Source organism: Macrobrachium nipponense, chromosome 17, assembly GCF_015104395.2.
Source record: "Macrobrachium nipponense isolate FS-2020 chromosome 17, ASM1510439v2, whole genome shotgun sequence".
NCBI classification, from domain to species: domain Eukaryota; kingdom Metazoa; phylum Arthropoda; class Malacostraca; order Decapoda; family Palaemonidae; genus Macrobrachium; species Macrobrachium nipponense.
Genome location: NC_087210.1, coordinates 1496220 through 1510031, shown reverse-complemented (window position 1 = coordinate 1510031; position 13812 = coordinate 1496220). Strand labels below are relative to the sequence as shown.

The following is a 13812-nucleotide window of genomic DNA, read 5'->3' as shown; positions in this document are numbered from 1 at the left end:
TTGTAAGTTAACAAAGGAACTAACTTAATTCCGTATAATAAGAAGACAATAATAAAAGAAAAAAGCTTTTTTTTATTTATTCTTCGTACTAAGAAATACATTGTTTCACTTGTTGTAGAGCAGATACAGGCAATATGTTTTCACTTCTTGTAGAGCAGAGCTTACAAAGGCTCTAACTTAACTTCAGATATGAAGGCAATAATAAAAAAAATATATAATTTTATTTATTTTTATTAATTCTTTTCAGGCAAAACTTAAATACTCCATAGAAGTATCAGCTTGGAGCCACCACCATTTTTTGAAGCCGCCCATAAGTTTAAACTGCAGTCCGGTGGTGGCTTGTCCTATATCATTCCCAGATGCACGATCGTGGCTAACCTTAACTTTGAATAAGATAAAAGAAAAAAAAAAAAACTACTGATGAGGCTAGATGACTGCAATTTGGTACGCTTGATGATTGGAAGGTGGACGATCAACATACCAATTTGCAGCCCTCTAGCCTTGGTAGTTTTTAAGATCTGAGGGTGGACAGAAAAAAAGTGTGGACAGAATAAAGTACAGACCGAAAAAGTGTAGACAGAAAAAAGTATGGACAGAAGAAAGTGCGGAGAGAAAAAGTGCTGACAGAAAAAGTGTAGACAGAAAAAGTGTGGACAGAAAAAACTACGGACAGAATAAAGTGTGGACAGAAAAAAAGTGCGGACAGAATAGGGTGCAGACAGAAGAAAGTGTGGACAGAAAAAGGGCGGAGAGAAAAAAAGTGTGGACAGAATGACAAAACCACCTCAACAGTTTTCTTGTCCAGGAAGCTAAAATGAGACAAAACTTATATCGACGAACACTCGCTTAGACGACATATCGCCCTAGGCCTACAGCCACCACCAACAACGGCACCACCAGCGTCGACCTAATGCCCTGTCGCGACTCCCTAGTCTCACGTGGGTGTCGGAGCCGCGACGGAGCCCCTGCGGTTCTCCTCCTCCTGCTGTTGTTGCTGCTGCTCAATGATGGCTTCGTCGTCCAGGTCTCGGATGATGGGCAGCCCGTCCAGTTTCTTCAGCCATGTTATCTTCTTCTCGACCTCCGCACGCCACGTTCCCTCACCCGAGTGCTTTTCCTCTAGAGGGTTTCCTGTATATATGTATTATATATATATATATATGTATATATATATATATATATATATATATATATATATATATCCGGAGAATTTACTTATAAGTAACCTAGTAACCTACGAAAGCCCACAGACCTTGATAATAATAATAATAATAATTTTAATAATAATAATTATTATTATTATTTTTCAAATACTTATGATAGGCGATTAATGTCACGAGACAAAAATTAAATCCTCCGTTCATGGAATAAAGGGAGAGAAAGAGAGAGAGATGATCAGCAACTTTGTACATACTGAGAGAGAGAGAGAGAGAGAGAGAGAGAGAGAGAGAGAGAGAGAGAGAGAGAGAGATGATCAGCAACTTTGTACTTACTGAGAGAGAGAGAGAGAGAGAGAGAGAGAGAGATAAATGATCAACAACACGTACTAGAGAGAGAGAGAGAGAGAGAGAGAGAGAGAAATGATTAACAACTTGGTACTGAGAGAGAGAGAGAGAGAGAGAGAGAGAGAGAGAGAGAGAGAAATTATCAGTAACACGGTACTGAGAGAGAGACAGAGAAAGAGAAAGAGAGGGAGAGAAATGAGCAACAACTTGGTACCGAGAGAGAGAGAGAGAGAGAGAGAGAGAGAGAGAGAGAGAGAGAAACTTACCGACAAAGTTAAGTTCCTCCAGCGTCAGGACTTCAGTCAACTTCATGAACTCGGACCAGTCCTTGACCAGGTTATTGGAGATGTAGAGGACCTGGGGACACCGAAAAATATGTGTTTAAAGATAAAAAAATTTGTATAAAATAGATTATATATATTATGGTTTTGAAGCACCATCATCCCTCACTGCGCTCTTTGACGCCATCGAGTAGAATAGCGCGCTTGCGCGCACAAATGTAACGAGTGGTGCTAGGGGATATATCATGGGCGAGTGGTACTAAGGATGAATCATGATCGAGTATTGCGTAGGATATATCACCTGGTACCTTCTCCTCCTCCTCCTCCGCCTCACCTTGATCTTTTTCAGGAGACCTATACCCTTCAACTTCTCTATGAGATTGTAAGAGATCCAGAGCTGCTCCAACGTCTCCGCCAACACCTCCTGTTGAGGAATGATAAATTTTTGTTTTTCTTCAAATCCAAAACAACTCTGGGGATTCAGAGGGTCAAACTCAAGTGATTTTAAAGTAATAAGTCTAATAACCTGAACAGATTGTGGTACGATACTTAGAAAGCACTTTAAATCACTTTTAAAAAGTACGAGAATTGCTCACCAGGCCAGCCAGGCTCTTGATGTTGTTTCTGCCTAGGCTGAGAATCCTGAGGCACCGAAGGTTGTTCAGATGATTGAGTTTCTCGATCATGTTGGTCGACAGAGACAATTTCCTGGAACCGTATAGACATAAACAATTATCAACAATGGCTGCCCAAGACATGAACAATGATGAACAGTGGCTTTCCAAGACATGAATCCCATAGGTGCGTGAGACGTGGGCCTAGGCCTAATATAGACAGATCTTACACGCAGTTTAAGTATATATTTATTATATATATATCAATAAAAATTATAGTTACTTCAGTTAAACCATAACCATAAAAAATAAATAAAACATAAAAACATTTATTGACATAGAATATAAGAAACTTTGAGACATAGGCTTAGGCCTAGTATACACGCAATTTTAACATATTAATATGAACATATATTTTCATAAATATTATATATATGATTAAAGATTATAGTTACTATAGTAACTATAAACTACAACTATGAAAAACAATAAAAACATAAGGACAGTTGCATAAAAATATAAAAAGCAATAAAAACATAAGAACAGTTGCATAGACATGGAGGAAAAGTCAACTGTAAGTCATAGGCCTAGGCCTAACATACGTAGACAGATCTGACATGTAGTGTTAACATATATGTACATATACATATAAATTTTATATATGTTATATAAAAATAAATAAAAATTTTAATTTACTACAGTTAAACCACAACCATGAAAAGAAAAAATAATAAAAAAAAACAGTTGCAGACGAAAGAAAAGACAGCGATGCGACATGACATAGGCCTAATATAGACAGATCTTGCACGCAATTTTAACTTATACAATATTTAAACACATGTATATATGAAAAGAAATTGAATTTAATACAGTTAAACCAAAACCATGAAAATAAATAATCACCCCACCACCAAAAAAAAAAAAAACAGTTGCAGACGATAGAAAAGCGAATTGCTGGACATAGGCCTAGGCCTAATATAGAAAGATTTTGCACGTAATATTACATATAATATACATATATATTATATTAGAATATATATATATTATTATATATATATATAAGTATAGATTATTATTAATATAATAATTCAAATTCAAGATAATACAGAAAAAAAACAACCATGAAAAGAAATAACATGAAAAAAAAACCAGTTGCAGACGAATTGAAAAGCGAACTGCTGGACATAGGCCTAGGCCTAATATAGAAAGATCTTAACGCAATTTTAACATTATATACATATATATATATATATATATTATATATATATATATATGTATATACTCGAAAAATAAAATTTAAGCTACTACAGTTAAACAACAACCAGGAAAATAAATAATAATAATAAAACAGTTTAAGACGAATTGAAAAGCGAACTGCCGGATATACTGTTTTTTTCCATCTGTCCATCCGCCTGTGCTGGTCGCGCATGGTGGTAACACTGCATCCGGGGCTTTAAATAGTTACGCTATGTGTAAGTTTTAGGTAAATAAAAGGATATCTGGGTATACATTTGCAACTGAAATGTGTTTTAATAATTCACTGTATGCGAATTACACCGTTATTATTCGAAATAGGATATTATTTAAAGCCCGGAAAGCAGTGTTACCATGCGCAAACACCACAGGCGGATGGACAGATGGAAAAAACAATGAGGTTCGTTCGCTCACTCGCAGTTGACGAGGTTCTGCAGGGCTGAGTCGAGCTTCTCGATCGGAGGATACTGTCCTATGAGCTTCACCTCCTTCGCCTCCGCCGCCTTCTCCCCCGTCGCCTCCTCCCATTGCCTGATGGCTTCCTTGATCGTCGTGCTCTTCTGGGAGTCGCCACCCTTCGACTGGGACTATAGGGGGGTGGGGGGTCGTGGGTGGGAAATGGCAGAGGTGGTCAGGTGGGACTGAGTTGGTTACATACTCAAGAAAATGTTAGTTTGTAAGCTGCTTCATATTTATATACTACATGTATTAGTAAAGTTAGTCAAATGCTCCGTTATTTAGAAAATGACAATTTGATCAAATTGTCATTTTCTAAACAAAAATTAGTTGACTAAATGTTCCATTAATAAAAAATATTTAAAGATGATAAATTATTACATTATTAAAAGTAAAGCTTTTAAAATTCTCAATTTCTAAAACAAATAGTTGATAAAGTGTTCCATTACTAAAATATATATATTTAATTTTGATAAATTTCTACATTTCAAAAAAAAAAGTTGATAATACTCTCTTTCTAAAAAAAAAAGTTAGTTGAGAAACTGGTCTATTAATAAAAAAAGATATTTAAAGTTGATAAATTTCTACATTATTAAAAGTAAAGTTGATAAAATTCTCAATTTCTAAAAAATAGTTAGTTGATAAACTGCACCATTACTAAAAGAAAAAATAGGTAAAATTGATAACTTTTCCATTACTAAAAAAATAAAGTTGATAAAATTCTCAATTATTAAAAATGTAATTGATGAAATATTCCGTTACTAGAATAAAATAGGTAAAGTTGATCAATTTCTACATTACCAAAACAATAAAGTTGATAAAATTCTCAACTTCTAAAAGAAAGTTAGTTGATAAAATGTTCCATTGATAAAAATGATATTTAAAGTTGATAAATTTCTACATTATTAAAAGTAAAGTTGATAAATTCTCAATTTCTAAAAAAAAAAAAGTTAGTTGATAAACTGCACCATACTAAAAAAAAATAGCGTAAAGTTGATAAATTTCTACATTATTAAAGTAAAGTTGATAAATTCTCAATTTCTAAAAAAAAAAAAGTTAGTTGATAAACTGCACCATTACTAAAAAAAATAGGTAAAGTTGATAAATTCTCAATTTCTAAAAAAAAAAAGTTAGTTGATAAACTGCACCATTACTAAAAAAAAAAAAAAAAATAGGTAAAGTTGATAAATTTCTCCATTACTAAAAAAATGAAGTTGATAAAATTCTCAATTACTAAAAATGTAGTTGATGAAATATTCCATTACTAGAAAAAAAAATAGGTAAAGTTGATCAATTCCCCCATTATTTGAAGTAAAGTTGATCATATTCTCAAGTTCCAAAAAAAAATTAGTTGTTAAATGTTTCCATTAATAAAAAATACTTAAAGTTGATAAATTAATACATTATTAAAAGTAAAGTTTATAAAATTCTCAATTTCTGAAAAAAGTTAGTTGAGAAAATGTTCCATTAATAAAAAAAACTAGGTAAAGTTGATCAAATGCTCCTTTATTAAAAGTAAAGTTGATTAAATTCCCAATTACTAAAAAAAGTTAATTGATAAATTGGTCCTTAATAAAAAAAAAATTACTTAAAGTTGATAATTAATACATTATTAAAAATAAAATTGATAAAATTCTCATTTTCCAAAAAAAAAAAAAAGTTAGCTGATTAACAGCACCATTGATTAAAAAAATAGGTAAAGTTGATAAAATTCTTCATTACTAAAAACTAGAGTTGATAAAATTCTTCATTACTAAAAAAATAAATTTGATAAAATTCTCAATTACTAAAAATTTAGTTGATAAAATATTCCATTACTAAAAAAATAGGCAAAGTTGGTCAAATGCTCCATTATTAAAAGTAAAGATCAAATTCTCCATTACTAAAAGATAAAGTTAATAAAATTCTTCATTACTAAATAAAAAGTAAAGTTGATAAAATTCTCAATATCCAAAAAGTTAGTTGATAAAATGTTCCATTACTGAAAAATAGGTAAAGTTGATAAAATTCTCCATATCTAAAAAGATTAGTTGATGAATTGTTCTACTAAAAAGAATATGTAAAGTTGATAAATTTATCATTTAAGAAAAAATATAAAGTTGATAAAACTCTCCATATCTAAAAAAAAGTTAGTTGATAAACTGCTCCATTAATTAAAAAATAGGTAAAGTTGATAAATTTCTCCATTACTAAAAAAAGGTCAAATTGATAAATTTCTTAATTACTGAACAGTAGTTAAAAGTTTATATGATGCTAAGTACTAAAATAAATAAATAAATTAAATTAAAGAGATAAACTTGATATAATTCCCCATTACTGTAAAAGTTAAAGTTGATAAAATATGCTTAACATTTTTAACATTAAAAAAAGTTCTTATCTTTTTTAACGAGAAAGAATAATAAAAAAAAAGTAGCTCCACAATTTGAATGAAATGGAACTATATATATATATATATATATATATATATATATATATATATATATATATACATACATACATATATATATATATATCATTGTTATTCACCATCGAAAATATGGTGTAAAAACACCATTTTAACTTTGCGCTTTAAAGATTTCTGTAATAAAATTGGTGTACTAGACTGAGGTGCACTAGACTCACTGATGTTCTTAAAACTTTTGCGTGAATGTCTGTGTGTATGTGTAAATAAACACAAACAACAAATAATTACAGAGTTATTTAAATATACTTTTCACCACATAATAATCAAACAGCCATTCGAACCGTCATCTGAATCATGACAAAACATAATTCAATAACTTACATCATAATTAGGCCTATGATTGTCATACGAAGCCAATATTAAAAAAAAAGATCATTTCTAATGTAATTCTATGCAGGAAATGTAATCGCTATGATAAAAAAGCATTACATTTAAGTATCAATATTGTGAAGACCAAGATGCGTTGGTTTAACAATTCTCTCTCTCTCCTTTGAATATAACTACGATAAATACTAATTTTCTATTTTTTTCTTAAATAGATAACATTTTTTATTTATTTAGCCATTCACCTAGCAATGGGCGTCTGATATGGGCCTTCACACACACACACACACACACACACACACACCACACACATATATATATATATATATATATATATATATATATATATATATATATATATATAGTTGACCTCTTCAAGAATCTATAACCTATTTCGACCTTTTTTATCAGTTACACATCTATGTAAGTTTGAATGATGAATAGATCTACACACGTTAAGAATCTTATACAATAATTTTTATCACTCAAGAATATGCCTACTGATTTAAATGTGTGTATATATATTATACACCATATATCGTTTAGCCTAAAGTTAAGTCTTCAAGAAATTATAATCTTTTATACGGCCTACATTATGAATCTCTTGACTTAATATATTATTATTTTTTAAAAATTATTGTCTAACTGGTTTAGTCTAGAATAGGCCTTATGCCAGCACATGCTGAGCCCACCGAGCGTAATAACCAGAATTAACATTCAAATCACATTCCAAATTCATTCCATTATGAAATAGTTTACGTAAATAATTTTTTGAATTATGGTCTTAAAATTCAGAATGTTTTTCTTGTGTAGTAGTCTTAATTCAGAATGTTTTTCTTGTGTAGTATTCTTAATTCAGAATGTTTTTTCTTGTGTGAAGTCTTAACTCAGAATGTTTTTCTTGCGCAGTAGTCCTAGTTCAGAATGTTTTCCTTGTGTAGTAGTCTTAATTCAGAATGTTTTTCTTGTGTGTTAGTCTTAAACTTCACAATGTTTTTCTTGTAATTGTAGTACAGTCTTAAACTTCAGTATTTTCCTTGTAATCTTTTCGAATGTTTTGACTGTTTTCTACGTCAGTGAAGTTCGTTGCGCATTAGACTTACTGTTTACTCACCATTTTACACAGTACTGTTTACGAAATAGTAATATTTACGAAAACAGACGTGCGAGAGACAACGATAAACACCGATAATGTAAAACCAGTTAACTCCACCATCTGGTTTACACAATGTTGCCATGGTGACCGGCTTCAAAAATTTCCATAAGTGTTTTTGTATTTATCTTATAGATAATTCATTCATTATTAATTTAAAGACACAGAGCGTTGAATATTTAAGGAAATTGTTTATTTACTCAAGGGAAATATTTCTGTTTTTATAAAAGGGAAAGTAAAATTTGTTAGTGATTACTCCATCTCTCTCTCTCTCTGTGTGGGGAGGGGTCAATTGGAACAAGAAGCTTCGAACTCGAACCGAAGTCAGTTCGAGGTTTCGAACGTTCATGGCACTGGGTGTTGTTACTTAGCGAGGAGCCTATATTATTATTATTATGTTATAATAATAAAGATGGTTGTGGTTTGTATAGTATTTTGGAATGTATATTTATGGCGAATGATATTGTCATATAGCCTACGTAACATATCTAAAGGGATATTTGAATATAATCGTATTTCTTCCATAAACAAACGAAGAGTTTCGTGAAGTGTCGTTTCGTAATGGACGAAACATATTATACCTTATAAGCGTTAACGGTTGTGGCGTTTACGGTATATTTTAATTATATATTTATAAAGAATGATAATGATATATATATAATATACAACGTAGCGTATTAAACTGACATAGTTCCACAACTTTTAAAACAAAAATTTCATGAAGAGTTCGAACTGTGTCGTTTCGTAATGAGCAAAATATAACAAAATATATTACCGCGTCGATAGCGTCGTTCGAGTTGTGGAATTATGGAGGATGTTGTTGTTGTAGTTATATATACTACGTTTAAAATGTTAATTGTTTTATTGCTTGAACAAATAATACAAGTAAAAGCAAGTTTGAACTAGAGCGTTCGAAGCGTTTCGCGAACCACCCGGGGGAGGGGAGGGGGGAAACAAAAGAACATCGGGCCGCGAGAGGGAGAGAGAGAGAGAGGAGGGAGGAGGGAGAGAGTAGGGAGTGTGAGAGATTGAAACAGTGGGACGAGGAGCAGGTGGTCCGCCGTGCGCGACAATTTTATGAACCGAAATCCCCCGACATATTTGTGCTGCCGGATATCGCGCCCACGTCTAAGTGCCAAACACGCCCGTCGTCCGCCCGCCCCGCCCTTCGTGATGGTGGGCGCCGCCGCTGCCGCCACGACAGCCGGAGCGAACGAGAGATGAAAAGCGCCCGAATGAATCCGGGAGGGGCGACGGAGAAGAAGCAGTAGTGAGTCTCGAGAGAGAGAGAGAGAGGGAGAGAGAGAGAGAGAATCCCATCATGCCCGCAAAACCCCGAACAAGTGAATGAAAGAGGATCACGTGACCCCCAGAACCGACCAATCAGCGGCCGCCGATTCCATCCCCCCCCACCACCACCGACGACGTCGCGAACTCGCGCCGCAACACCCAACTTCTCCCCAAAAGTACAAAATAAAACGCAGCTCGAAATGGAGGTAAGGCGTTTGGCGGGGCGCGGAGCGCCCCGCGGTCGCGTCACGGCCGCCCGTGGGTGGCCGCCATCGCTTCTGCAATGATTGACCTTCCTTTCTGATCTGTTTTAGGGGCGTTAGAGGCGCCGATGTGTCCGTCAGGACCGAAAAGAAATTTGGGTCGAGGGAGGTCGGCCATGAATATTGCTGGAACAATGGTGGTGATGAGGAGGAGGAGGAGGAATTGGGGTGGGAATCCTGACGTGAAAACGTGAAAAAAAATAAATGTTTCTCCTTTCACCGTCGATATTATCCTTATTCCTGTCATTTAGGATGAATTTAGGAATTAAATATGGCTGAATTAAGTAATGGCAAGGTTAAATAAGGCCGATTCGAGCCGTTTAGACTTAGATATAGACGCGATGACACCGTCTCTCCTTAGGTAGTAATGGTTGGCGAGGGAAGGGGGTGGAGAGACTTGACACTTACAAAGTCCCTTGTTTACCTTTAAAAAAATTAGCTCTTTTCCCCCCTCCGCCCTTTTATAGTATCCATCGTGACAGCAGCTGTCGTGTTTACCCCCTGTGGGCTTTGATCATGGTGCTCATGACAGTAAGTTAAGACGGAATCCTGTAACGTAACGTTGGACGATCCAGCCATTATTATTTAGGTAACCTGGTTACGATAACTTACGCTTCAAGGTTATTTTTCTGTCATCTGAGACGTTGTTTAGAAATTTTTAACTGCTTATTATCGTTTTGAATTCATCCTGTAACGTAACGTGACGGTTTATAAGCGAAACGATCGAACATAATACTATAAACCGTAACCTGGTTACCGTAAACTATTAAATGTCAAGGTTAAGTTTTGTTTCGTTCGAGATGTCATCTTGGTTGACATTTTTTAACGTTATTATTGTTTTAGACTTTATCCTGTAACATAATAATCTACAGCATGGGCTACAGTAAACCTCTGTATAAATGTGGTAGGCCTGAGGGTAACGATACATTGCCAGGTTGCCGTAACCTGGGCCCATAGCCAGGAATTTATTTTATGCAACATAAAAATCCCATTTTAACTGCATATTATTCTTGCATTATGATCTTTTCATGGTGTTTCAGCTCAAATATCAAATTCAGTTACCAAATAGTATGATTCAGGCTAAATCTTAATTGCGCTGAGCTTTGTCTGGGCTGGCCTAGGGCACTTAATTAGGTTAGGCTTGCGTTAATTATACAATTCATTGTATGTCTTCCCATATACCTTTCTTTTACCATTTTTCCATCGACAGTCACTTTCTAGCTCATTCTTGTAAGAACGATGACCATGGTTGCCTTTTGTTGCAATGTACCTACCTATTTACTAGGTCTGCCGTCCCTATCGTGACACACAGTAAGCCTACATACTCTGTCACTATGTAGATCGTTGGTCGGTATGGTTTTTACCTGCCATCTCGGTGGCCATGAGTTGATTCTTGCCCATTCCATTGAGGGATCAGAGATGTGTATTTCTGGTGATAGAAGTTCACTCTCGACGCATTCATAAGTCACGTAAAGCCGTTGGTCCCCCTGCTAAATAACCACTGGTTCCATGCAACATAAAAAGACCATCTAAACACACAAACACTATTAGTATCTTGACGTGGTTCGGAAATCACTTAAAGCCGTTGGTCCTGCTGCTGAATGACCACTGGTTCCATGCAATGTAAAAACACCATCCAAACACACAAACAAACCTATTATCTCGACATCATCTTGACGTGGTTCGGAGGTCACGTAAAGCCGTTGGTCCCACTGCTGAATAACCACTGGTTCCATGCAATGTAAAAAACACCATCCAAACCCACAAACAAACCTATTATCTCGACGTGGTTCGGAAGTCACGTAAAGCCCTTGGTCCCGTTGCTGAATAACCACTGGTTCCATGCAACGTAAAAACACCATACAAACAAACAAACCTGTTGTGACACGGTAGGCCTACGTACTCAGTCTCCTTTTAGATCGTCCACAATAATTTGAGGTCATTTTGGGGTAAAACTGATGACTACTATCACAGCCTGGTTCCTGCCACTTGCTGAATGGAATGTTGACAGCCTTTTGTGTATACAGACAGTCCCTTCTTACTGGCGGCAGCAGTTTACGGTGATTTCATTTTGCGACAGTGTTAACTTGATTATCAGCGTCGACCCCCAGCTAACGGTATCGTCAAGTGGGTTATTAGCGCTGTTATCTCTGATTTTCAGCTAGTGGTTATTTTCAGTTAGTAGCAGCGCTCAGTAGGGAACAGAACCCCTCTGTTACCCTGGACCTCCTGTAATTGTCTTTTTTTTTGTGTATGATATTTAATGTCTGATGTTTGTTGATGTTTTCAAATTCATTCCCAAGGGGCTGGAATGAGGTTATATGAATTTTGTTTTGTTTGTGTTTATGATATTTAATGTGATATTCATCTTAAGTTTTTAGATTCATTCCCAAGGGGCTGGAATGACGTTATACGCAATGCCCATGTTGCATGTAAGCTTCTAGGCTTGGTGAACAAATCAGAGGGGTGCAGTAGTAGTCTTCAGTTGTACTTGTTTTGCAATTTATCTAAAATTAAATCCACAATAGTATGTATATTATTGACTTGTGTGATTATTAGTTTGCTTTAAATGTAGGTATCGTTAGCAGGGTTAAAAGCAAAATGGAAAGTCGCCAAAACTGTGGGTTAGGCTAGCAAACGAACCAAACTGCCAATTGCTGATGGGATAAGCTATAGACAGACTTGTAGCCTACTTTGGTCACAATGACAGCTGTGCCTAGCTTGACAAAAATTACTAATTTACCTTACAGTCAACCCCCATTCAGACAGTGTAGCAGGATAAAATGTTAGGATACAAAGAAAAAAAATGTTTCCCTTATGTCCGATTTTATGAATATTACCAACATTTAGGCATTACTGGATGTACTTTGCAGCTTCCCTTCAGCACCTAGCTGCAATCTCTTTCATTCCTTTTAATGAACCTATATTCATATTCTCCTCAATAATTCTTTAAAATCTCCAAACAATTGTTTCATTCTGCAACCGAGAGATTTCCCGTAAGACCTTTTCGCTCACAATATTCATTTGTGTTGAATGTCCTCATAGGCCCCAGCACTTGGCCTCTGGCCTAAATAAACTCCATTCCATTCAGTAGCACCATGTCAAGAGTTAAATAATTGCAAAATGCAAGATAAGTATTGTGAGAAGTATATACATTTTTATAAGCACTTGATTGTAAGGACTTGACCTGACCTAACCAAGGGCACTTTATCTTTAACCTAGTACGTATTTAAAAAAAAAAAAAAAAAGGTCCATTGCTTTCTAGATGCATCATAACTCAATCTTTCAGGTGTAACGTAATGGTGTGCATTTATTATTAGCAACAATAAGCCCTATAAGCCATTTCTCAAGATTATTGGTAATCCTTTGTATCTTAATATCAGTCATTTGCATTACTTTGGTATTGGATAAGGCAAAATTTCACATAAGTGACTTACCAAACAATGTCAAAGCTGTAAGCTTTCTTGCCGCTTTGTAATTGTTTGGTAAGTATATGTGAAACCTTATTTTATTATAGAAGTATATTCGATTGTATGAGATGATAAACATGCTTGGTGCACAATTTCATGAGAGGATGGAGAAAGTTGTCATTGTTTGGTCATATCCTTGAGTGTGACACAAAATCTCAGCTGTATTGTTACAAGCATTGTACAACAGAACCCATTTAGGGCAAGACTGCATTGTTCTGTCATCATTTTCCTTGAAGGCACATTTCTGTCATGCACTAGCAATTTTCTAGTATGCAGAATCTGTAATGTTCTGTTGGTCAGTCTAAAGTCGGCTGTGATCCAGTTTTTTCGCTTCAAATCACTGAGTGCGACTTATCTTTTGAGAAGTGGCCCTTGTGCCACCAAAAGGGGAGCTCTCCCCCCCCCCCCCCTCAAATTTTTGTTGGCAGTATCCTGTAGGTAGAGAAAACCTTTGATAGTCTTAAGAAATAACACTTTTGAAAGTACTGATACTAGGAAAGTAGAGGGGTTTCCTAATTACTCCTGAGACAATGCATCCCAGGCTATCGGCAAATCTAAGAATAGATGATGGGGCTCTATGTAGAATGCTAGAGTCTTGTTAGTCTTCAGGGTGGAGGCATTGTTGGAATAAGAGCAGAATTTAAGTGAAATGTAGAATGCTTAAGACAACTACAGATGTTAATAAGAGATATATAGTAAAGTAAAAAAATTTATTGATTAGGAAACTAGGAGAGAAAT

The 13812-nt window shown here is 35.0% G+C and overlaps 2 protein-coding genes across 8 annotated transcripts in view; one reads left to right on the top strand and one right to left on the bottom strand.

Annotated features, from left to right (window-relative positions):
• Positions 1 to 211: 211 nt before the first annotated feature.
• Positions 212 to 8136, bottom strand: LOC135196475 (dynein axonemal light chain 1-like). The gene is made up of 6 exons (XM_064223328.1): positions 8035 to 8136; positions 4069 to 4241; positions 2383 to 2494; positions 2121 to 2210; positions 1772 to 1862; positions 212 to 1131 (listed from the first exon to the last, which is right to left on the bottom strand). Exons 1-6 carry the CDS (start codon positions 8134 to 8136, stop codon positions 935 to 937), a joined length of 765 nt encoding a protein of 254 aa, XP_064079398.1. The 3' UTR covers positions 212 to 934.
• Positions 8137 to 9031: 895 nt separating this feature from the next.
• LOC135196104 (serine/threonine-protein phosphatase 2A 56 kDa regulatory subunit delta isoform-like) overlaps positions 9032 to 13812 on the top strand; it is a 58407-nt gene continuing 53626 nt past the window's right edge. For 2 of the 7 annotated variants that reach the window (XM_064222565.1, XM_064222564.1), the window contains exon 1: positions 9032 to 9547. In XM_064222565.1, coding sequence (XP_064078635.1) covers positions 9542 to 9547 — 6 coding nt within the window. In that variant the 5' untranslated portion in view covers positions 9032 to 9541. Of the gene's footprint in view, positions 9548 to 9964; positions 10136 to 13812 lie in introns of those variants that run through there. The other 5 variants (XM_064222566.1, XM_064222562.1, XM_064222567.1 and 2 more) reach the window with 4 other exon arrangements.

What these genes read in the sequence shown, in the direction of transcription:
- LOC135196475 (XM_064223328.1), bottom strand. Translation starts at nt 8,136, where the DNA reads ATGGCAACATTGTGTAAACCAGATGGTGGAGTTAACTGGTTTTACATT. An exon ending in TCAAGAGCCTGGCTGGCCTG is followed by an intron (nt 2,211 to 2,382) that starts GTGAGCAATTCT and finishes ATTCCTCAACAG; the next exon opens with GAGGTGTTGGCGGAGACGTT. An exon ending in GTCTCCTGAAAAAGATCAAG is followed by an intron (nt 1,863 to 2,120) that starts GTGAGGCGGAGG and finishes CGGTGTCCCCAG; the next exon opens with GTCCTCTACATCTCCAATAA.